At 37.6% G+C, this 23,293-nt stretch overlaps 1 protein-coding gene across 7 annotated transcripts in view; it reads left to right on the forward strand.

Annotated features, from left to right (window-relative positions):
* Dlg2 (discs large MAGUK scaffold protein 2) overlaps nt 1-23,293 on the forward strand; it is a 1,899,378-nt gene that overhangs the window by 6,667 nt on the left and 1,869,418 nt on the right. For all 7 annotated transcript variants that reach the window (XM_051148923.1, XM_051148943.1, XM_051148920.1 and 4 more), the window contains exon 2: nt 18,571-18,702. In XM_051148923.1, coding sequence (XP_051004880.1) covers nt 18,571-18,702 — 132 coding nt within the window. The remainder of the gene's footprint in view (nt 1-18,570; nt 18,703-23,293) is intronic.

The following is a 23,293-nucleotide window of genomic DNA, read 5'->3' on the forward strand; positions in this document are numbered from 1 at the left end:
CCCTTAACCATTGTGAGTCATCTTTCCAGTTTCTGTCTGTATGATTCTTGGAACCTGTTAGGACATAGATGAAGAAATGTGCAATTTTAATATTCCATAGTTATGTTAACATACTCTGCCATGGAAACAGATGAAGAGGACTCAAGCCTCTTCATGGAAAGATGTTATATTTAACACAAGATACAAAAGATAATAGAACTTTACCAGGCAATGTGGAAGAGACAAGATGCTGTTTCAAATCATTATCTCCTTTACCATGAATTATGCCATCATATCCTCTATTGCCATCATCACTGCCTTCCTTCTCCTCCTCTTCCTCCCCTCCTCTTTTTCTTCCATAGCACCAGCAGGATACAGTGGAAAATAAATCAGGCCATTCTCAGAATATTGGGCTAGAAGAATGTATAATGGCATAATCACTGAATAGACTATTTTTACATTTAAAATTACATGTATTGATTGTGCATGTGTGTGCACACAGATGTGAGCGTTCCATGATGAATGTATGAAGGTTAGAGGACAGCTTGCAGGAGTTAGTTCTGTCCTGGTGTGTCCTGCCATGTGAGTCTTGGGAATTGAACTCAGGTTCTCAAGCTTAGTGGTAATGACCTTACCCGCTGAGTCATCTTGTCAGCCTCAACTTGGACTCTTGATGTATACATTTAGATATATATAGGAAATACCAATTGCTACGTTTCAAATTTAATTTTACACCTAGTCACTGACTAGTGACCACAGTAATTCTATTGTTTTGAGATTTCTCCTATTTTTCTAGGATTAGATTGAGTTATATCTGGAATGCGTGGCACTCTGCGTGGTATCTATGCTCCTATATGTATGGTGTATAAGTATATAATATAATGTTTTATGTATTATATGTGAACTTTACCTCTGAGATAGGAGTTTATATGTCTAGATAGTTCTTTCTGGTCTGATAGAGATTCTACTTCCAAGTCGTGGACTTATATTTAGTTTTATAGAATGTCTGCATTTCTGTTTACCTAGATACATTGTGATAGCATTCCTTTCTGAGTCTTGCTGTCCTCTAGGAAGAAGAACCTATCAAGCCTTTTTTTCCCCTGCTGTAGGTACTATGGAGGGTCTAAAGGTGTGTGTGTGTGTGTGTGTGTGTGTGTGTGTGTGTGTGTATTTCAGTTGTTTTTCTTTAGAGTAAGGAGATGCCAGGAGAAATCCCTCTGCTTGTACTTGAGATTCTCTCATCTCTGTGACACTTTTTAATTTTGAGGGTTTATATTTTTTGAAAGCAAAAAAATTCATGTGTGTGTGTGTGTGTGTGTGTGTGTGTGTGTGTGTGTGTGTGTGTGTGTTTGCTGGTACATGCCTCCTCTTGATGCAGTAAAGCACCAAGAGAAGAAATGAGGCAATTTAAGAAGAGAAAAATCTTTACTTTTTCTAAGTGTTAATGTCCCAAATATTCAACATGCCTTTTTATCATGATACCACCAAGTGGCTTGTGAAAACCATTCTTTTAATTCCTTTTCTCCCTTACAGTCTGTAATTTCTTTTCCTCATCAAATACTTTGTGTAACTTAGCTTTTACAAAATGGGTAGCAGGATTCATATGAGAAGTTTCATCCAGTGCTCTCTTCTGCTGCAAGGCTTGGCGCTCTGCAATGCTGAGTTGGGGGATCACAGGGCAGCGGAGGCTGCCGGGTGCTGGGGTCCAATCTTTTGGCATAATCTGGTTAAAGTTACATGAAGACAATTGGGAGTTGAGCTTTAAATTCTTCATCTTAAAACATAACTGTGCTAATATTACTTCTGAAGATTATTATGAGAGTCAGGTACCTAGTTCACGTAAAAAGTGCCCCATAAATTGCAAAGTCCTATGCAGTGCTTATGTCAGAATACATTTTGGGTAGTAGGTTAAGTCCAGAGTCAAGGTTCTCTCCCATTGGTGGTAGGGTCCAGCTTTGAGAGCCACCTTGCTCAGAAATGGTGCTGACACGGGTGATCACAAATAGAAAATGCCAAAATGTGTGTTTATAAAGTAGACCAGGATTCCTTCTGAGTATTATTTCTCAGTGACTGATGCTAAAGTGACTTATAAGTGTCAATATGTACAAAATAATTGTGATTTGTACTCAAGATCTGCTTTGGCTAACCAGATATTATCTCTATTATTTCAATTCTAAGTAATTTTTTCTTTCTTTTTATTTTATTTTATTAATTTATTCCTATTACATCTCAATGGTTATCCCATCCCTTGTATCCTCCCATTCCTCCCTCCCTCCCATTTTCCCCTTACTCCCCTCCCCTATGACTGTGACTGAGGGGGATTACCTCCCCCTGTATATGCTCATAGGGTATCAAGTCTCTTCTTGGTAGCTTGCTATCCTTCCTCTGAGTGCCCCCAGGTCTCGCTATGGTCCTTCCCTAGTAGCCCAAGTGGCAGTATGGTATAACACGAAAGTGTGGGCTTTGGTATCAGATAGACCCAAGTTTCATTGCTGGTTCTAGAACACGGCTGGCCACAGAACCACAGGCAATGTTATGGTTTGGTCTTACATGTCTCCTAAAGGCCAGTCCATTAAAGGCTTGTTTGCCCTTTCTGGAAGGTAGAGTCTGGTGAAGGACTGTAGGTCATGGTGGACTTACTCTTGAGTGGCATTAGGACTTCCTGCCTCTTCTCTCTCTCTCTTTCTCCTGCTACTTGGCAGCCCTGAGGTGAATGGGTTTTCTTCCCCATATGACCAACTCTTTGCGTTGGTCCAAAGAAGCTACCTAAGCATGGACCGAAAGCTGCAAAACTATGAGCCAAAATTAATCTTTCCCCTTTGCACTGATTTTCTCAGTGTTTTGTTTTATAGACTGAAAGCTAGCTGGCAACTTACTTTACTTATTTTGGTCTAAAGTTTCCTCATTTGCAAAAATATATCTAGCAGTATTTCTTGGGATCTTGTGCATATCAGATAAGATGACATATGTGTATGTAATAGTTAGCATTGTTATATTGTTAATAACAAAACAACACAGTTTTGTCATATCATATAAAAAATGGGCACATTAAAAAATGTTTTTACTTACTGTGTGCCTACATGGACATGTGTCTACAGGTGTACTTACGGAGGTGTACTTACGTACTGTTGGGAGTCAGTTCTTTGCCCACCACGTAGATCCTAAGGATTGAACTTAGATCTCCAAACTAAGCTTTGCAATAGGTGCTTGCTGGTCCAAAAATTAGACTTAAAAAATTACATGTAGCTATGGATGTCTTCTGCAGAGGTTTAGGTCAGTGGATTTGTGGAGTCTGCTCTCTTCTACCTGTATGTGGTCTTCTGGCATTGAACTCCGGTGTCAGGTTTGAAGACAAGCACTGTATCCCCTGAACTATATCATCAGGCCTATTTTATCATCTTTAAGTGTAAATTTTACTATCTGTATTTTTTTTAATTGAAAATCACATTTTTATACAATATGTTCTGTCCCTCCCAACTTCCCAACTTCTTCTAGATCCTTCCCACCCACTTAACTCCAACTCCCTTTCTTTCTCTCTTTTTCCCTTTCGAAAACAAGTCAGGCAAACAAAATAAACAGACAAAACACAGTGACAACACAAAAGCATAGAACCCCCCCCCACACACACAAGAAACACACACACACACAGGCACACAGCACACAGGCAAACAAAATTAACTTTTCTATTGTTATTCTTTACTTGTTTATTTTCATATGAATTTCCTTGATTTGCAATAAAACAAAATGACAATAAGAATTATTGTCCCTTTGTCCCTCTTTCACCCTTCCCTCTGCCTCCCCCTTCCGGCCCCCCCACCCCCTTCCGCCCACCCCTTTCTCCTTCCCTTCCTTCCTTTTTGCTTTTTTTGAGGCAAGGCATGGCTCAGAGCTATGGTGTCCTGGCTGGCTTCAAACTTGGGGTTTTCTTTCCTCAGCCTCCCGAGTTTGGAATTATAGTTGTGTTTCACTATGACCAGCTTTAAATATTTCACAATAAAATGTTTATTTTCTAGTCATGTATAAAAAGTAATGATAAAGAGTTGTGGCTATTCATTAAAGTAGTGTGAAGAAAACTTGTTATTGCTACTATATCTAGATATACCATGTTATAGTTAAAATAATCTATACCTAAAACTAAAAGTAGGATTACACTTCTCTTCTTTTCAGTGTTCTGTGTCTTGGCCCTCCTTCTTGGGTGTTAGACCAAACTTATATGTACATCAATATCTTTGCTTCCCTGGCATCTGGTGTCTTATAGCATTATTTTACACTAGTTAAATCCCTTATTTTGGTACATTACTTAATTTTTATTTTTGGAATAAATTATCTGTTATTTTAAACTATTGCCTCTCTTGTTCAATATTAAGTACCCAGTGTCCGAAAAAAAAAATGACGAGATACTAAATAAATATATGATTCATGACTACAAATCTTTTTATTCATCTTATAGAATAATAGAACCACTTATGTTATCAATATAATTCTTAATTTAGCAAGCATACATGAAAGCTAGATATTTAGCATTTAATTTAATATCCTAAAATTCATAAATATAATTAATGTCTGAGCGATCAATGTGACAGCAAGTTTTATGTCAACTTGACACAAGCTAGTAATACAAGCAGTGGTCATCAACCTGTGGGTTATGACCCATTTTGATTCAAATGACCCTTTCACAGGGGCCTAAAATCAGATATCCTGCATATCAGATATTTACGTTACAATTCATAGCTGTAGTACAATTACAGTTATGAAGTAGCAATGAAATAATTTTATGTTGGGGTCACCACAACGTAGGGTCACAGCATTAGAAAGGTAAAGAACCATTGAGCTAGAGTTATCTGAAAGGAAGAAAGCACAATCCAGAAAATGCCTCAATAAAGAAGGTCTGTAGACTAGCCTGTAGGGCATTTTTCAAATTAGTGATTGATAGAGGAGGGACCAGTCCATGCCATCCCTGGTCTGGTTGTCCTGGGTTCTATAAAAAAACAAAAAACAAAAAAAAAAAACAGGCAGAGCAAGCTTTGTGGAGCAAGCCAGTAAGCAGCACCCCTCCGTGGTCACTGCCAGCCCTGTTTGATTTGACTTCCTTTGAAGATGAACAGTGAGGGATATGAAAATGTTACCAAATAAACCCTTTCTTTTGGCAAAGGTGTTTCATTGCAGCAATAGTAGCCCTAAGACAATCAGGTTTGTTTTCCATAGAAATGTGACGTTTTGGGGGGATTAAGAAGGGTTATGTGGAATGAGCACTATATTTGGAACCAAAAGCATTAGGATTAAGTTACAAATCTGTTACTCAGTAGCTCTGGATCTTGGATTTGTGAATTTCAATTTCATGTGAATAGGCACAATATAACTTGCCTGCAGTGGGAATCAGATAATGCATTTGAAATCTCTTCTAAATTGTAAAAATGTTGAATAAACTTATATAAAAGGGATTCCATAATTTTAAATGATTCTTGATTTTTTTTCATTTTATCCTCAATTGTACTCTGAACTTAGTTTTGCTGATGGTAACACTCCTGTGGTCTGCAATTAATTTATTTTTCAGCTGTGGAAAATGCTTTCTTTTTCGAAAAGGTTACTCCTTAGTACTGTTGACATTCACAGTTTTAATTTTAAATTACTCACCCCAAATTATTTAAACTTTTGGCAATGCTATTCTCATGCCACATACAATAAAACTGAGCTAATTAACAGACACGTGACTACCTGCAATATGCCAACTATGTAATGTTCAGTCTGTTTTTGGGTTGCTTAGTTTATGCAGAAATTTCTTGTGTGGAAAAATGGCGCTCTTTCTCCAGTTCCTCTTGTTAGTACCCTAAGTAATCCAAATTTTATTTTATTTTTATGAGTGTACTTAAGATTAGTATGAAGTTAGTTTTCTTAGTGAAGAAAATATAAAACTTGAAGCCATCCTATGTATCAACAATTTAAGTAACTATTGAAATGGGCATCAATTAAAATGTTCTAGTTTTCACAATTATCAAAACTTTCTACAAAATTCAACTTCTAAAGATCTGCGAGCAGTTCTTACTTGTAAGACAAGATTTTTTTTGTTATTATGTCTTTTGTTGTGTTTAATTTGTAATCATTGCATAGCTATGTAGTTTTACATTACCATCAAGATCCAACTTCTGTAAACCAGGGAAGACTTGAATGGCAAAAGTAGGCTGACACTGGGTGATGATCCTTGACACTAATCAAAAGAAACAAACAGTGACACTTCTGGCCCTGACTGCTGACACTCAAGCCTAAGATGTCCAGGTGACCAGTCTATCTGACAGTCTGCTTTTCTCTCATTCTAGCATTTTAAATGGCAGTTTTTTTTTTTTTCTCAGACTGAGATGAGTAACATGAGTTTTGTTTGTTTGGAAAACATTCACCTGTTTTGAGTCAGTACAATGTTTTCCTTGAGTAGTTAACCCATAATTGTTAAATAAATGATAATCCTCCAGAAATCGAACTACATTGCAGATGTGATTATAGGCATGTCATCAGGATGGCTTTGAAAATTGCCCTTTACAAGAATAAAAGATTAAAATACATACCTACAAAAAGCCACAAGTCAACAGAGAGAACAGAAAGTAGACAAACTAGCTTCAACGTTATAATTCAAGGAGAAGAAAAAAAAATTGGCGGTTAAGTGTTTAAAAAAAAAAGTTATAGCTGGTTAGCAAGGGAAAGAGGAAGACTACGCTTCAGGCATTAGAGAGAGTGGATGACTAGGGGATCATAGTTCATAGTCCAAAGAGACATGTAGGTATAGGACAATCACGGTATTGCTGATACCTTGGTAAACAGTGGGCAGCAACAGGCTAGGAAGGGAGCACAAGAGCCATTATTATTTCCGAGAAATCTCTGCTTTCTTATGGCCAAAATGAAAATGAAACTATTTTTACCTGATCCCAAGTTGTTAAAAATGTTATCTGGGTAAAATATGAAAGCATTCTTAAAGTTCTAAAGCCAGGCATGGTGGTGTGCTCTTACGATCTCAGCACTTCAAGGCCTGAGGCAGAAGCACAGTGAGTTTGAGGCTAGCCTGAGCTACACGGTCAGACATCCATTGTCATTTAAAGAGTTATAGTCCTATACAAAAGTGTTAGTATATGCTTGTACTACCATCATTTGTTAATGTATTATTTTAAAATTGGAGGGAATTCCCTATTCAAGCATACGTAAAAGCAAACAAAAAAGTAGAAGTGGATACCAGGTTTTGTTTCAATCTATGTATGTATACATTAGATAACATTTAAATTAGGCTAAGTATACTTATTTATGTAAGCACTTAGTATTTCTTTATGAAAAAACGTTGCCTTCCAGCCTTTTGAAATGTGCAGTACATTATTCTTGTCTCTAGTCATCCTGCTGGGTGATAACAGCAGTTTCTTGCTCCTGTGTGTCTCGATAATCATCTATCAGTATTTCCTCATCCATCCTCATCCGATCCTATTCTCTGTTCTTTGGAGTTCAGCACTCTGCTCTGCATTGTTGTAAGATCATCTCAGGAGACCCATGGGTAAGCTCATGCTTGTCTTTCTGCCTGGCCCTTTGACTTAATGACTTCCAGTCCAGTCCACGTGGCCGTAAATGAGAGATTTCTTTCTGTTTAGCCTTGGCTGTCCTGGACTCACTTCAAATATTTCATTCTGCTTTTTCTTTTTGGAGATAGGGTTTATCTGTGTAGCCGTGATTGTCCTTGCTTTGTAGATCAGGCTGGCCTCAAACTCAGAGAGATCTGCTTGCCTCTACTTCCCGGAGTGCTGGGATTACAGCTATGTGCCACCCTGCAGGCCAGATTTTATTCTTTTTATGTTTCATTCCTTCATCCATCAGCTAAAGGACACTTGTTTCCTTATACTGGCTATTGCGAGTAGTGTTGTATTGCACTGGGAGTATTAATGTCTCTGACACAGTGACTTCATTTCCTGTGCCCAGTAGTGCCAAGTGCCAAGTAGTGAGATGGTTAGATCATAAAATAGTTTCAGCTTCACTTTTTTGAAGAAATGTATTCTGTTTTCTATCACTGTACTGATTTGCATTCCTACTAGAAATGGGCATGAATTCCTTTTTTTCCACATATTTTCCAACACTTGTTAGTTTTAGTCTTTTTTATAACAGCTCTTCTTACTGTGGTACAGTGGTATCTACATTGTTGAAATGCTGATTTGCATTTTCCAGAGGATTAGTGGTACTGAGCATTTTCTTATATACCTGTTGGTCTCAAAACTTCTATTGAGAAATGTACACTTAGATATATTGCCCTTTTAACATTTATCGTTGCCATTTTCATATTGGGCTTTTAGAGTTATGATACCAACACATTTTTCAGGTGTATACTTTGCAAATACTTTCTTTTTTATCTGTTGACTGTTTCCTTTGCAATGCATCTTTTTAGTGATGTGAACTCATTTGTATATTTTTGCTTTTATTTGCTATGCTTTTGAAGTGTTAAAAAATTCTTTGCCCTTTCCAATGTCCTGAAGTGTTTCCCTATGTTTTATTCCAGTAATTTTATGGTTTTGGTTCTATAAAGTATATAGTTCATTTTGAGGCATTTAAAATGTTTTAAGAGATTAGGGCCTACACAGACCCCCTAAACACCACAGGCTACTTGTTGTTCTATTCAATCTGAAGGTTAAGGCCCTATTGATGAAGACAACATGTACTCATGCCACTGAAAATGGAGATGTTCTGTCTGGTACCCCACGAAGAAGTTTCACCCCTCCTGACTATCAAACTAGCATTATGGTGCTGGAAGATGCTCTGCATGCTACCAGAGGAGAAAGGTAATCTTCAGTATCACCAGCTGTAAACCCTGACACCTACAAGAGACCTGCCTCAAGATATGCTGGTGTAATAGTGGCACAAATGTCATTGGTATAACCAGCCACTTTATAGTTGAATTAAAGGTCCATTCAGTGAAATATAACTGATACTTGGCACTACTAACTGGCCAAGAACCTGTGATGAGATAGGTCATGGACCAAGCACATAGCCTATTACTATTATTCTACTAAAGGAACATAGCAATAAAGTGACTCCTAATGACACATTGCTATACCTGTAGATCATTGCCTTAGTCAACCCTCATCAGAGAAGTTCTTTGAAGCAGATAGAAATTAACACAGATCCTCAATTGCACAATGTACAGAGACTGAAAGTCTTTGGAATTCTCAATTCTAAATGGATGTCTTTATCATTCTCCTCCCCTTATGACTCAATGATATATGCAGAAGAGGGGATGGAAAGATTGTAAGAGCCAGAGATGATGGATGAATCCATGGGAACAGTGTCTTCCATTCATAATAGACATGATGTACATATGAACCCACAAGAGACTATGTCAGCACACATAAGTCCTGCATAGGTTCAGTACAGACAGGGTTCCAGGACTGATAGGGGCAAACAGACACTGGGTCCCATCCTGTGAAGCTATTTCCAGTTGATACCTGCTGACAAAGGCAAAACTTGTTTTCTTCAATAGAGGGTCACTGAGTATATGAACCACACTCCAGGGCGATCATAAAGTTGAATGGGTAGGGAAGTGCGAAGATATATTATATAAAAACTATTCAGCACAAACTCTCCACCTCACACAAAGAAATAGGGACCTAGTTTCATAATTCATGTGAGTACTTAGTTTCTCATCACCATTTATTGAAAAAGTTGTCTTTTCATTAGTGTGTATTCTTAGCAACTTTCTCTCAAATCAGTTGGCTGTGGATTCATGAGTTCTCCCTCCCTCCCTCCCTCCCTCCCTCTCTCTCTCTCTCTCTCTCTCTCTCTCTCTCTGATAAGGTTTTTCTGTGTAGCCCAGATGTTCTGGAACTTGATCTGTAGACCTTAACCTCAGAGATTCACCTGCTTCCCAAGTGCTGAGATTAAAGGCATGTGCCACCACACATGAGTTCCATGGGTTTTCTTTTCTTCTCCATCTCAGTCTCCTCCTCCTCCCCCTCTTCCTCCTTTTTTGGTTTTTTGAGACAGGGTTTCTCAGTTAACAGAGGCCTGGCTGTCCTGGACTGACTTTGTAGGCCAGGCTCGCCTCAAAGTGATCCTCCTGCCTCTGCCTCCTGAGTGCTGGGACTGAAGTGTTGGTTCCATGGGTTTTCTTAATTTCAGAATTGCCTTTCTATTCTATAATATTGGCCTATGCAGCTGTGTCTATGGTACCATGCTCTTTTGATCACTATAGCAATGCACTATGTTGTAGGCTATTTTTTTTTAAACTAATATGTTTTATTAACAACTTAGTAACCGAGTGTGTCACTTATAACCCCCACTAACCAAAACAAAAAGAAAAGAGGATTAAAGAACACAATAACTAAACTGTAAGGATATCAGTTTTGAGAAACTATTATTTTTGGTGTAAACAGGAGGATTTTTTTTGTTGGAACCTGGAGTAACCAGAACCCGGAACCTCATTAGGAGCCGGATCCCCGAAGCCTTTCCTCGAGTTGGTTCTCTCTAGGAGTGTCTCCAAGTGGAGCGATGAATAACCAAAACTATCTGAAGTCACCAAAGGCTTTGCCTCCAGTTCTGGGCTCATTTATATATCTCCTTTCAGAGTCTGTTTACGGGATCTTTTTAGCTGGCAACAATCAAGCTCCAGCACGAGGTGGTTGGTCTTTTAGTGGATTAACCTCACCTGTTCTCTCACAAGACCATTCCGATCCCACACTTAGGATCATGAAACACAGGTTTCTCTCTCCTTCAGAAATCAGGCAGCTCTGCTTCTTCATTCTCACCCTCATTTTTCCCCCCTAGCAATATGTTTGGTTGCTTTATACATTTCGTGATTTTAGTATAAATTGAGAATCCATTTTTATCTATGTCAAAACTGTCACCAGCTTTTTGATAGAGGTCATATTGAATCTCTACATATCAATGGGTTGGATATAGGGACACTTGTACAATGCTGATTCTTCTAATCCATGAGCACAAGATATCTTTTAAGTTTTTTCTTTTATGTTCTCTTCCATAGTTCTTATCAATAGTTTCTAATTTTCATTGTGAAAACTTCTCATACCTTTGCGTAATGGCCAATCTTGGTTGTCAACTTGGCACACTCAGGCAGAGGGAACCTTAATGGAAGACTTAACCTCTATCAGTGGTTATGTCTGAGGGGGTATTTCTTGAATGCTAATGGATGTAGGCGGGCCCAGCCCACTGTGGGTGGTACCATCCCTAGGCAGGTGGGTCTGAGCTGTATCAGAAAGGTAACTAAGAGCATACCGGTAAGCAGCACTGCATTCCACTGGCTTTTGCTTTAAGCTCCTCCTCTGTGCTCTTGTCTTGTGTTTTCCCCATGACCATCTGCAAATGGTAAGCCAAATAAAACCTTTACAACATGTCTATTACACAACAGAAACCAAATTAGAATACTTGGATTAGGTTTATCCCTAGATATTTTAGTTTTCACATACACGTTTCAGTATCCTGTATCTCCGTTTTCATTGGCTTCAAGAAACTTTGTGTTTCCGTATTGATTTAATTCTTAATTCATTTTTTTTTTGTTCAAAATTAAACTGCTAAATTTCCATGTTTTGTTATAGTTTTCAAAGATTTTCCTCTTTACTGGCTGCTTAATTGCATTGTGTTGAAAGGAGAACTCAGTATTAATTTCAATTTAAAAAAAATTGTTGACTTGTTTTGTGCCTTGTTATATGATCTGTCCTGGGAAGTGTTCCATGTGATGATAAGGAAAATGTCAGTAGCAGCTGTGGAAAGTCATGTCCTATAGAAACCTACTAGGCCTATTTGGTCTTGGGTCTGATTCAACGCTGGCATTTCTTTGTTGACTGTTCTTCCTGGATGATCTGTTCATTGCTGAACTGGTGTGTTAAGTCCCTGGCTATTATGATGTTGGATTTGAGTGTTGGTTTTGGATCTGTTATTATTTGCTTTTTGTATTTCTATGCTCTGATGCTGGGTAAACATACAATGTTTTGAACTATTTCCTCCTGTTGAATCTATATAGGCCTGTCTGGCTTGGAAATAGCTGTGTAGAACAGGCTGGTCTTTCTTTCTTTTTTTTTTTTTTTAATTTATTTAATTTTATTTTATGTGCATTGGTGTGGGGTATCAGATCCCTTGGAACTAGAGTTACAGACAGTTGTGAGCTGCCACAGCAACCAGGCTGGTCTTAACCTCACGGGATTCCATCTGCCTCTGCCTCCAAAGTTGTGGGATTAAAGGGGTGTACCACTATTCCTGGCCTGCCTTTTAACTTTCTTATATTGTGAATTTGTATCCTTTAGGATTGAGACATTTTCTACTATTGTTTCTTTGAATATGCTTCCAACCTCCTGGCATCCACAAATCCTTCTTGAGCCCCAGTAACCTGAATATTTACACTTTCAGTGCTTGTCTCCCACTGATCTAGGCTTTTTTCATTCCTCTTTAGTCCATTTTTGCATTTTCAAATAGTCTGACTTCAAACTCTCTGTTTTTGTTTTTGTTTTTGTTTTTTTTTTTTTACAAAAGTAAAACATTTCCCCTCCCTCCTCCCCTCTGTTCCACGGTCACCCCTTCCTCCCTCCCCCTCCCCCATCCTTCCTGAGTGCGTGCTTGTGGTCGCCATAGGATAACATTAAAGAGTTGTTTTCTCTCCTTCTACCATGAGGGTCTTGGTGATTACATTCACTTTGGAAGGCTTGGTGGCAGACATTTTTTTCCACTGAGCATCTCACTGGCCCTGGTTATTTGTCCCATCTACCATGCCATTGGTGCTTTCTAGCACATTAAAAATTGTCTTTAGTGTATCTTTCATTTTAGTAATGTGTTTGATTTACATTTATGTTGCTTTATCTTTAAATTTTTCTGTTTTTTTTTTATTGAAACATTTCTCCTTGTTGTCTTCAGTTTCATTTAATTTTCTTAAAATTCCCATTTTAATTATTCTATCTCAGAATTCTTCCACAGTGAGTACTACCTGGTTAGTTTTTGGCACCTTATTTTGAGTGTTTGGTGTGGTGGATTCCAAAAGGTCCCCTGAAGCTTGTAGGCATACATTTTATCTTGGCATATGAGGATTGCCTATTTATTCCAATCCTCCTACTGAGAATTTCCAGAAATTCTAAGTAGGGGTTGCTTATTTTCTCTGAGCCTATAATCACCTCCACTATTGCAGCATTGGATGTTGTCCAATTTGAGATCTGCTATAGCAACGTCACCCTTTCAGTCTAGAGGACAGTCAATCCCAAGTTTGTCTCTAAGGCACCATTGCCGTATTCTTAGTGTTTACACCGCTAGGGAGAATCAAGTCTTGAGCCTTATACCTGCTAGGCAATAGGCTGCTATGAAGCTATAGTCCCAGCCCTTGGCTTTTTGAGAAAGTGTCTTGCTATGCAGCACAGGTTAGCTTATAGTTTTTACCCTCAGTTCTCCTCTCTTTGCCTCCTGACAGCTGAGAATATAGGGATGTACTACTACACCAGCTGGTATATTATTCCTAGACCTTCAGCAAATCCCCCTTAAAGAGTGCTCCACCTTCACAAGCCTCCCTCCAGGGCCAGGGCAGGACCAAATACCTCATTTTTCAGTTACCACTCTGCAGCCTTGTGCTGTTTATTCTATCTGGCTTTAAGTAGAGCCACCATAGATGGATCAGTCTCTCAGGCCTATGTCACATCTGTAGTCACCGCTGTCATTTAGCTACATTATACCTCAAGCCCGCAGCCCACCGAGAACAATCTGAAAGTGTGCATGGCTAAGGCACACACAGCTTCCATTTGGCAGCCTGGTGGCCCAAGACATCACAGGTGATGGTAGCTGAGACAGAAAGCTGGTAAACTTTCTTTAAGAATAGATCTATTTCAGAGGCTTTATTCACAGGCACATCACAGGATGAGGACTCTTAGGGTCTGCCCAGTGTTAGATTTCACCAATCCAAACTGAGTCCCAGGGCAAAGCTTTATGCCTATTACTCCCTCATATCATTCAGCAACTTTCCTCTCACCAAATACTTAGGCTACCTAGACCAATGTGTAGTTGAGTCATGCTTGAGATTCACATCTGAACAATGTGTTCTGGGAAGACCAAGGCTCACACTCTAGCTAGTAGTTGTTCTGGCTAAAACATGAGCCCCTTTTATTGGGAGGAGGTCTCAGAGCTTCCATATGGAAGCATTGTTGTGATACCAGCTGTGCTGTCTTAAGTTGGTGGACAGGTGATAAAGGCAGAATGTTGGCCACTAAGGCTGATTCTAATATGAGCTGCATCTGAGAGTCAGAATCTCACAGGGCATTTAAAAGAGTGTGGGTGTGCACATAGACTCCTTCCAGAGCTAGGAATGCTGCAGGCTAACACCTTCACTTGTTCTACTGGTGTAGAGGTCTCTACAGGGTCTTCATTTCTCTACATGATGGGTATTATAGTGATGAGGCTGGCTGCGCTCTAATCAATGCTCCTAATCAGCTTTCTAGCCCTGGTATGTCTACTAACAAATTGGGGAGTGGTAGTAGAGGCAGCCAACCACCTGATCTAATGCAGTCTATGGGTATTTTCCTGTGTGTGTGTGTGTGTGTGTGTGTGTGTGTGTGTGTGTGTGTGTGTATGATGGAGCTTTGCTCAGAACGATGTACGCTGAAGTAGATTACACAAATCAAAAAAAGGCCTTGTTTCAAGTCAAGTCTAAGACCTGGCCTTGATTTTCTTTTCAGCCTCCCAGTAGGATGTATTTCCACCCACATGATGCCTTTTGGGGCTGGGGAAGGTATGACATTCACAACTCTTCCTCCTTCAAAATGTATTCATTTTTCCCCATTGAAGGTGTTCCATTTCCTCAGCCCTCGTTAAGGTATTTGTTGTGTGAGTGACTATTTCAGTTGTATCTGCAGGAAGACGAGCACAGGAGGGTCCAATTCTTTTCCCCCACCCACAGTGATATTTTGTATTTTCAACTTTGTCTTTTGAGACAAGGTCTTACTGCATAGCTTAGACAGACTCTAAATTTATAAGTCTCCTACCTTTGTCTCCATCGAGCTGGAGGCACTACTGTAGGTGTACATTTCTGTACCTGGGTGTTTATTTTTAGGGAAAGGGGAACAAACTATGCTATGCTTTTTCCCCATCCGTTATTGCTTAATTGAGATTCTCACTTTTTTTTTTTTTGAGATAAAGCCTCATTGTAGTTCAAAGTGGTCTTGAACTTACTGTGTTGCTGAAGATTACCATAAACTTTTCAATCTTTCTCTCTATATCTTCTGACTGCTGGGATTGTGAGCATGTGACTACTTAAAAATATATTTTATTCATTATTTGAGACTTTCATATATTGTTTTAATATTGTTTTGATCATATGTATTTCCCATTTTCCCCTCCAAGTCCTCCTAGATCCACTACCTGAGATAGGTTTTAAAAGGTGTTCAACCTTATTAGCCATCAGTGAAATAAAAATTGAAACCATACCTCGTGTCATGTGGTTCTGGGCATCAAAGCCAGGGCTTACTGTATGCTATACAAATGCACTTCTGACTGCACTATATACCTCCACGCTCAGATTCTTACCCCTTTTAAAGAAGTAAATTGAAATTCTACTCACTGATAAAGTGATGGATGAGCTAAGTTAGAAGGAACTAGAGGAATGAGCTCTGGTTATGTGAAGGAAGAGTGTGTTAGGCAGAGCAGCAAGTCTTGAGATAAGAGCATTCTTGGTGAATTTGAGAAAGAATTATAGCCACTGTGGCTAAGGTACGTTCAGCAAGAGGATAGGTGTAGAAGTTAGGGTGGCCATGGTGAGCCATATACTTCATCATGTATGATGTTGGAGGTTCATGGGTTCCACATCTGGGATAGTGATCTTGAGTACAGCCTGGAAACACAGGAATTGGAGGCCAACCTGGCTTACAGAGTGAGTGGAAGTGACCAACAAACAATTTCTTTCATGACATAAGAGGAAAACAGAAGGCATTGCCACCCTAGAAGCTATAATGCATCGAAGTTGCCACATTCCAGCTTATAAGAGCCAATGGATAATGGGCCTGAGATGGTGTAGTTCACCATGGTGGAATCACATGGCATAGAGGATCTGTTTACCTCATGGCTGCTGGGTAGTGAAGGACAGAGAGAATAGAAATGGGTGGTGTCCCGGTGTCTCTTCAGAAGGCACACCCCCATGATGATGTTTATTCCAACAAAAATCCTACCTCTTTAAGCTTCTGTCACAACCCAGTACTGCCATGGGTGGATGACCAAGCCTTTAATACAAGGGTTGTTAGGTAGCATTTCTGAATAAAACAATAGGACCCACATTTGTAATATGACTATCATTCATCATCATCAGTTCCATTCATTCATCAGTTTCAACTCCAAGTTGGCTATAATCATAAAAATTTGACAAAAACTAAAAAGAATCTGAGAGTCAATAAATAAAATTTATAATAAAATAACATGTCTTATCCTTACATTAGTAAAATTTACAGTAAACTCATATAAATGTCTTCAGTAGTGCAATAGCATCAAAAGATACTGTTAGGTTACATGAGATGACTCAGAACTGACTATTGGTTTTGAGATTAAAGGTGACAGTGACATGAACTGTGTAGTGAAATTGCTGTTTGATTAAAGTAGTATGCAAACTACTAAAGAAAAGGAAAAAGACAGTAAATATTTCAAGAAGTTTTGTTATAAAGTAGAAGAGAGAAATAGGCACTGTAGTTATCTGGAGAGAACTAAAGAGTCAAGAAATATTTCAAAGTCAAGAGCTTGGGCCAGAGAAATGGTTAAGAACACTTATTGATTTCCAGAGAACCCCAGTTCTGTTTCCAGCACCCACATCAGATGGCTCAGAACTCTTTGTATCTCCAGTTTCAGGAGATTCAATGCTTCTGCCCTCCATGGGCACCTGCACTCATGTCACAAACCCACATGCAGACACACACCTACACACAATTTAAAGTAATACCAATACATCTTTAAAAAGGTTGCTGATGCTGGGCGCAGTGGCACACACCTGTAATCCCAGCACTTGGGGAGGCAGAGGCAGGCAGATCTCTATGAGTTTGAGGCCAGTGTGGTCTACAAAGTGAGTCCATGACAGCCAGGGCTACACAGAGAAACCCTGTCTCAAAAAACAAAACTGCCCCCTTCAAAAAAAGTCACTGGTATTTCAGGGTATTTGTATGCTGATGGGAATGATTGAAAAAAAAAAGAAACAATTATGATGGGGCAGCAATCTGGAGTAGGTAAGAGAACTTAAAAACCATCTATAGTAGAGGATTTCGCTTCTGATAGAAGCACAAGTATTTCATCCAGAGTAACAGATGACCAAAATATAGAAAAGCTGCACTAAATCAGAACACACACACACACACACACACACACACACACACACACACACACACACACACACAGTTGGTAGAAGGTGTTCTGACTTACAGTGAACTAGGATGTACCATCATTTGAGAAGAAAGGAAGTTGTATGCAGAAATAGAGCGTTCAGTAAATGTTATTTGTTGTTATTATATTTCAAGTATATTTCCTGTGATGACATGTTAGAGGGAAACAGCTTTGAAGCTCAAGGACAGTTTCCACCTACATGCAAAATGTGTTATTCTGGGGACTTGCAAGGATCTGTTTTTGTGAGAGGTGGAGATGCTAATTGTGACGCTTTACTATACATTGCATGTTATATGCTCTGAATGGCTACAGGGTTTGTATGCACAAACTGCTTTTGGAAAAGGGGAGATGGAGTTTAATTTTAACCATCAGAGATGCTCCATAGGAAAGAGAGCACATTTGAATGAGGTCTAAATCAAAGGAAGGTAGGTTTCCACTTGTCTTATTAATGGCTTTCTGTGTATAGACATCGGGCCAAGGACTCTTGTTTTCTTTATTACTAATACCTGTGAGGAAATGGAAGCTCAGAGAGGTTAAGTAACATTCTGTAGGTCACACACAGTGGATAAATGGGTTTCATATCCACATCTAGTTGTCAATGAACCCTTTCAATAGAACTCTGTTTCTGGAGCAAGATAGTTGTAGTGGGTAAAATATCTTAGTACAGGGAGTAGTGAAATCAAAGAAGAGCAGAGAGTGGAGAAAAAGGGAGGTGTGTGTGTGTGTGTGTGTGTGTGTGTGTGTGTGTGTGTGTGTTTGTAGAGAAGTGGGAAATGAAAGTATGATTTGGTACTATGTGCATTTAAAAAAACATGAAACACATATTGGAAAATAGGGCAGACAATGTGGGCTGTAAATTCACCATGGGGAGGCCTTAAAGGTCATAATGGATGCTTGATGTTATTTTTAGGCAGTCATCAATGTAATATGGTTCTTTTTTTTTTTTTTTTTAAATAAACAGAATTGTATTTACTATGTGAACATCTGGACAACAGTATATTTTTGTTTTCTGTTGTTTCACAGTTGCAGATTCTTTGGAAGATGAGACTATGAGGAAACCAAAGTGGGCTTTGAAATTAGCATTGGATATAATTATCAATTTCATTTGGCAGCTAATGGAGTAGATGATCACTTTACTGAATTATTTGTATCATGAAATTAGGAGCACAGCTGTAGATTAGATGACTTTGGTCAATGGTTTTTCTGGGACCAAATGGTAGAATTTAAAATTGTGTTTTTCAGATACTGACCGAGCTTTGTCATTACTGGAAGACTATTGCAAAAAATTAAGAAAACCTGAGGAGCAGCTGTTGAAAAATGCTGTTAAAAAGGTGATGAGTATTTTCAAGAGCAGCTTATTTCAAGCCTTGTTGGGTATGTATTACAAATATTACTTGTAGACTTAATGGCCAGAACCAGGCTAAATTATTTAAATAATGTCATAGATAACTAAGTTTCTCTCTCTCTCTCTCTCTCTCTCTCTCTCTCTCTCTCTCTCTCTCTCTCTCTCACACACACACTCTCTGTTGTAATTTTCCTTGTCACTTAAAGGGAAGATTTTCTTCACCTATTCTTACTTTAAAAACAATTGCTGTAAAATAGAAATGAGGGATAGATGCTGATACATAATATCAATATTGAAAGAATATTTTGTATGGGAAGAATAATGTATCCAGGTCAGAACCCTGAGTTCACTGCAGAGTTTGGGGATGGGTACCATACAGAAAGAACCTGTTTTTCTCCAGGGATTGACATCTACTGTCCTTCTCAGAACCAAGTTAAAGGGAAACCCTTCATCTCTTTTAATTTTTTTAGGAAAATTTAGATCCAGAATAGAAAAATTTATTGATGAAAACTCAATGTTTTTCTAACTGTCATGAATGTAATCAGATACTCTTTTAAAAAAAAGATTTATTTATTCATTAAGTATACAGTGTTTTGCCTGCATGCATGCCTACATGCCAGCAGAGGGCAGCAGATATCACTACAGATGAATATGAGCCACAATATGGTTGGTGGGAATTAAACTCATGACCTCAGGAAGAGCAGGCAGTGCTCTTAACCTCTGAGCAATCTCTCCATCCCATAATCAGATACTCTTAGCCTTCTCTTTAAAGATTATGAAAAAATTAAGGCTGTGGTTTATTGACGGGTTGGTTTATAATCTATCTTTTACACTTATTTACATAGTTTAAAATTGATCTCTTCAAGATATTTAAAAAAAAAAAAAGCAACAAGGAAAATCAGTCTTTCCTATTAAAAAAAAAAACCCAAAACAAACTGAACATTAACAGAACTCATTTGGCACAGGATACTTTTTATTTATTTTTAGCACCAAGAAGCACACTCAGCACTTTGTATGTAATAAGGAACAACACAATACATTTGAAAAGACATCAGTAGGTCTAGTAGCCATTTCCATCACATTTTCATGCTAGCATGTATTGAAAGAAAATCTAACCATGGGAATCTATGAAGCTTAGTGTTGAAATATTTTCTTTTTTATTTATTAATATGTTATTTATGCTCAACTATAAATATAGCAATTTATAAAAGCCCAAAGATTATAGTTTCAGTATAATTTTAAAAATTATCAAGCCTTAAAGACACGAACATCAATTTATAGAATGTAAATAGAAGTTAAAAGGCTTTACTAAATTATTTTACCTGTGGGGAAAATAATCCCTTTCATCTATTGTGGTTGTCAAGGATTAATGACACAGGCAAATACAATCATCTCAGCTAGTATTAAATAAAAGCAACTCTAAATGGAGTCTTACAGAATTTAAATAAATGTGGTCATTAGAGAATAGTAGTTTATAGAACATTTTAAACCACAGATTTCTGAATTAAGTATTAATAGTGTCATTTAGTTGATGATTCATAAAGGCCATTAACTAAATGACAGTACATCTAAATTGACTTGCATGATGTGTTTAGTTGAGACTGGCTGTCTTTGGGGGAGCTTGAACTTTTGAAAAGTGGTTTAGGGAAAATATTGTCAGTTGATTTTAGATAAGTTTACATGTTCTGAAAATGTAATCATTTGATAACACTATTACCTTGAGGACAAGAAGGCAGATGAGTGACTAGCAACTGCATTTTGCCATTATTTTAAGTGAACAATAAATATCTTGCATGAGGACCTATAGCATGGCTTGAATTTCTCTAATAACTCTGTAAAAGGCTATTGTGTAATCATATGCATGGGTTTAAGACCAATAGCAAAGAATGAGAATTGAATAGGAAAATACAATTTCTGTTGAACTCTACATGGGAAGCAAATTATTGATCACTAACTAATTATTATGGATTATTTCACTATGCATTTTCCCTAAGGTGACCATATGTGTCCTGAAGAAGATTCATATCTGTATAAAAGCATATATGGGCAGCCATGGATGAATAAGATATTGTTTATTATCTATAACTTGATTTCTCCTCCCACTCTGCACTCCGTTTTATTATAAATAATGAAAAAATTTGGTTTTACCCATTGGCCTAATAATCAAATTGCCAGTACATTGAAATAATAGCTTGAATGAATCCTTGCTAACTTCATAAATGGGACTCATAATTCGAAATGGATAATGGAATAAAACACTATTCTTGAGGACTGCGCTGCTATATTTGCATGTGACTAGCAAACCAAATCCTTGCTAAACACATGAAAAATATCAGCTTAGAAATAAATATTTTTAATAAATTTTTATTAAATATTTTTATATATACATTTATATTATTACACATATATACAATAAACTACTTATAGCAAGAAGAACCATGAAACAATCAGGAATTATATAAATGTTAGATTCTCAGTGTTTTGGTTATTTGTACTTGGCAGCCTTGAAGAAAACATCTTTCCTATCTTAGTGTGTCTAAAATTCTGAATGTAAACCAAAATCTCATCATTATCAACTTTATCTAAGCCTAGTAACATCATAACTCCTTAATTTAAGGAGTCAAGCTTAAGCTTAATTGTAAAACTAAACTATCTGGTCTTCAACCTCATCTGAGACTTGCGAAGGAATAAAATTGATTACCTGAGTATACCTGGAGTGCAGGTTAGTAGCTTTCCAAATGAGAAGATGACAGAGAAAGTTTGCTGCCTGAAATAGTCACCCAAAAACTCTCTATAACATTGGAGCATCTTCTTCAACCTTCTGGGCCAATGTATCTGACAGACATATTTGCGAGGCAGGCACTATTGAGGACTTGCTCACCCTGTCTTGGCAGAGTTTGACCATTGACTCTGCCTGCATCCAAGCTTGTCCAGAAATAAATATTTTTTTATAGCCTGTCATTATTTGATTAAAACTATCTCCCCAAGGCAAAAATTTTTCTAAATGTTAAGTCATAATTTTATCTGATTATAAAAGTAACATATATTTTAGAAAGTTTTCAAATGAAGAAAGTAAAATAATATGGAATCCAGTGGTAACATGGAGTATTTTTGTGGTAAGTAGCAGGACAGGCCTGGAGCATGGTGAACGGTTGGTGATCTCCCTTCCTTCCTACTTCTCCAATCCCTTTGTCTCTTGCTTTGGATTCTCACTTAGCCAGTAGCTCACCATAGAGTGAACTGCTTTGATAGTTAGCAGTCATTTTTCATTAACATATAAAGAAGAGCATGACTTATTGATATGTGTAACATACATCTTTTGCCTTTATAGGGATAATTTTACTATTCTCTTCTTAATATTTTCAGAGGAAAATAAGTAGCAAAAGACAAGCAGTTCTTTTCCTCACAACCACGCCATTCAATGCAGTGCACTTTATTTATTTATTTGCAGTGCTGATGAGAAACACAGTAGCTAGTACCTCCCATTCATAAGCACAATGCATTTTCAAAGACACCTTTGGTGCTTGAGTACACTGGCTATTATTGTTAAAATATCTACAAAGGAGAATTATGAAACTTAACCTTGAAAATGCTTGAAAATGTATGTTCAAATTATAGATATATTTACTGATGAATCCTCCAGTGTTACTGGGTTTAATGAAAAAACATTAAGTTTTGAAAAATTGAAAATTCGTTTAATTTTAATGCTCTAGAAGCTACAGGTTTAGATGTTAGGGCTTAGAGTGACATCTTGTGGTCTGCTAAGAAAAAAATTATTCAATGGATAATCACAGTTTACAATTATTACACTGTCAACACTTTCCAGAATTTGAACAGACCTTTAATATTAATAAATGTTAAGTAATTTGTAATCATAATATACTGGAAAATCAGTTAAAAATCCTTGTTGTATGCTAGACATTGTTCTAGGCAAAATGATGTAGAAATGAACTATATAAGACAGTGTTTACTTTTATGGGCAAATGAAGAAAATGAAGTGGGGAACAGAAAAATATTAAGAAATCATTTAATCATTAAATTGTGATGGCATTACGAGTAGAAATAAAAATGTACGAGAGTTCTTATCATATTTTTGTTTAAGTTTAAAAATCTCTATAATTTTCTATTATGTAAATTCTTCTAATTAAATTTTTTATTTGTATGTATGTGCGTGAGTCTGTGTGCTGTATGTTCATGTGTGTGTACATCAGCTTGTGCTGTTATCGGCTGAGCCATCTTCCCACAGCCATTGCACTAATTCTGATGTAATAGTATCTCAAAATAAGACCCACTTAAACACATTGTGGCTATAACTGTAAATGATTATGCCACCTGATATAAAGCAGGACATTTTCATAGATTACAGTGAATGCGAAGGATTGTATGACTATGTGAATTTGGAATAGCTGAGCTCTAATCTTTCAAAACAGGTTCTCACATGATGGCTTTTGTTTCAGCAGCACCAACTTGTGTAGCTTTGTGTCTCACCTCAAATAGCTACTAAATCACAGACTCCGGAATTAGGCTCAGCAAATAGTGTCTTAATAGTTCCTTTGGGTGATTCTGAGGCATGCCAAACGAGTGTTCTTGATGCTTAAAAATCAGTCCTTTCAGGGAAAC

This window comes from Acomys russatus, chromosome 7, assembly GCF_903995435.1.
Source record: "Acomys russatus chromosome 7, mAcoRus1.1, whole genome shotgun sequence".
NCBI classification, from domain to species: Eukaryota; Metazoa; Chordata; class Mammalia; order Rodentia; family Muridae; genus Acomys; species Acomys russatus.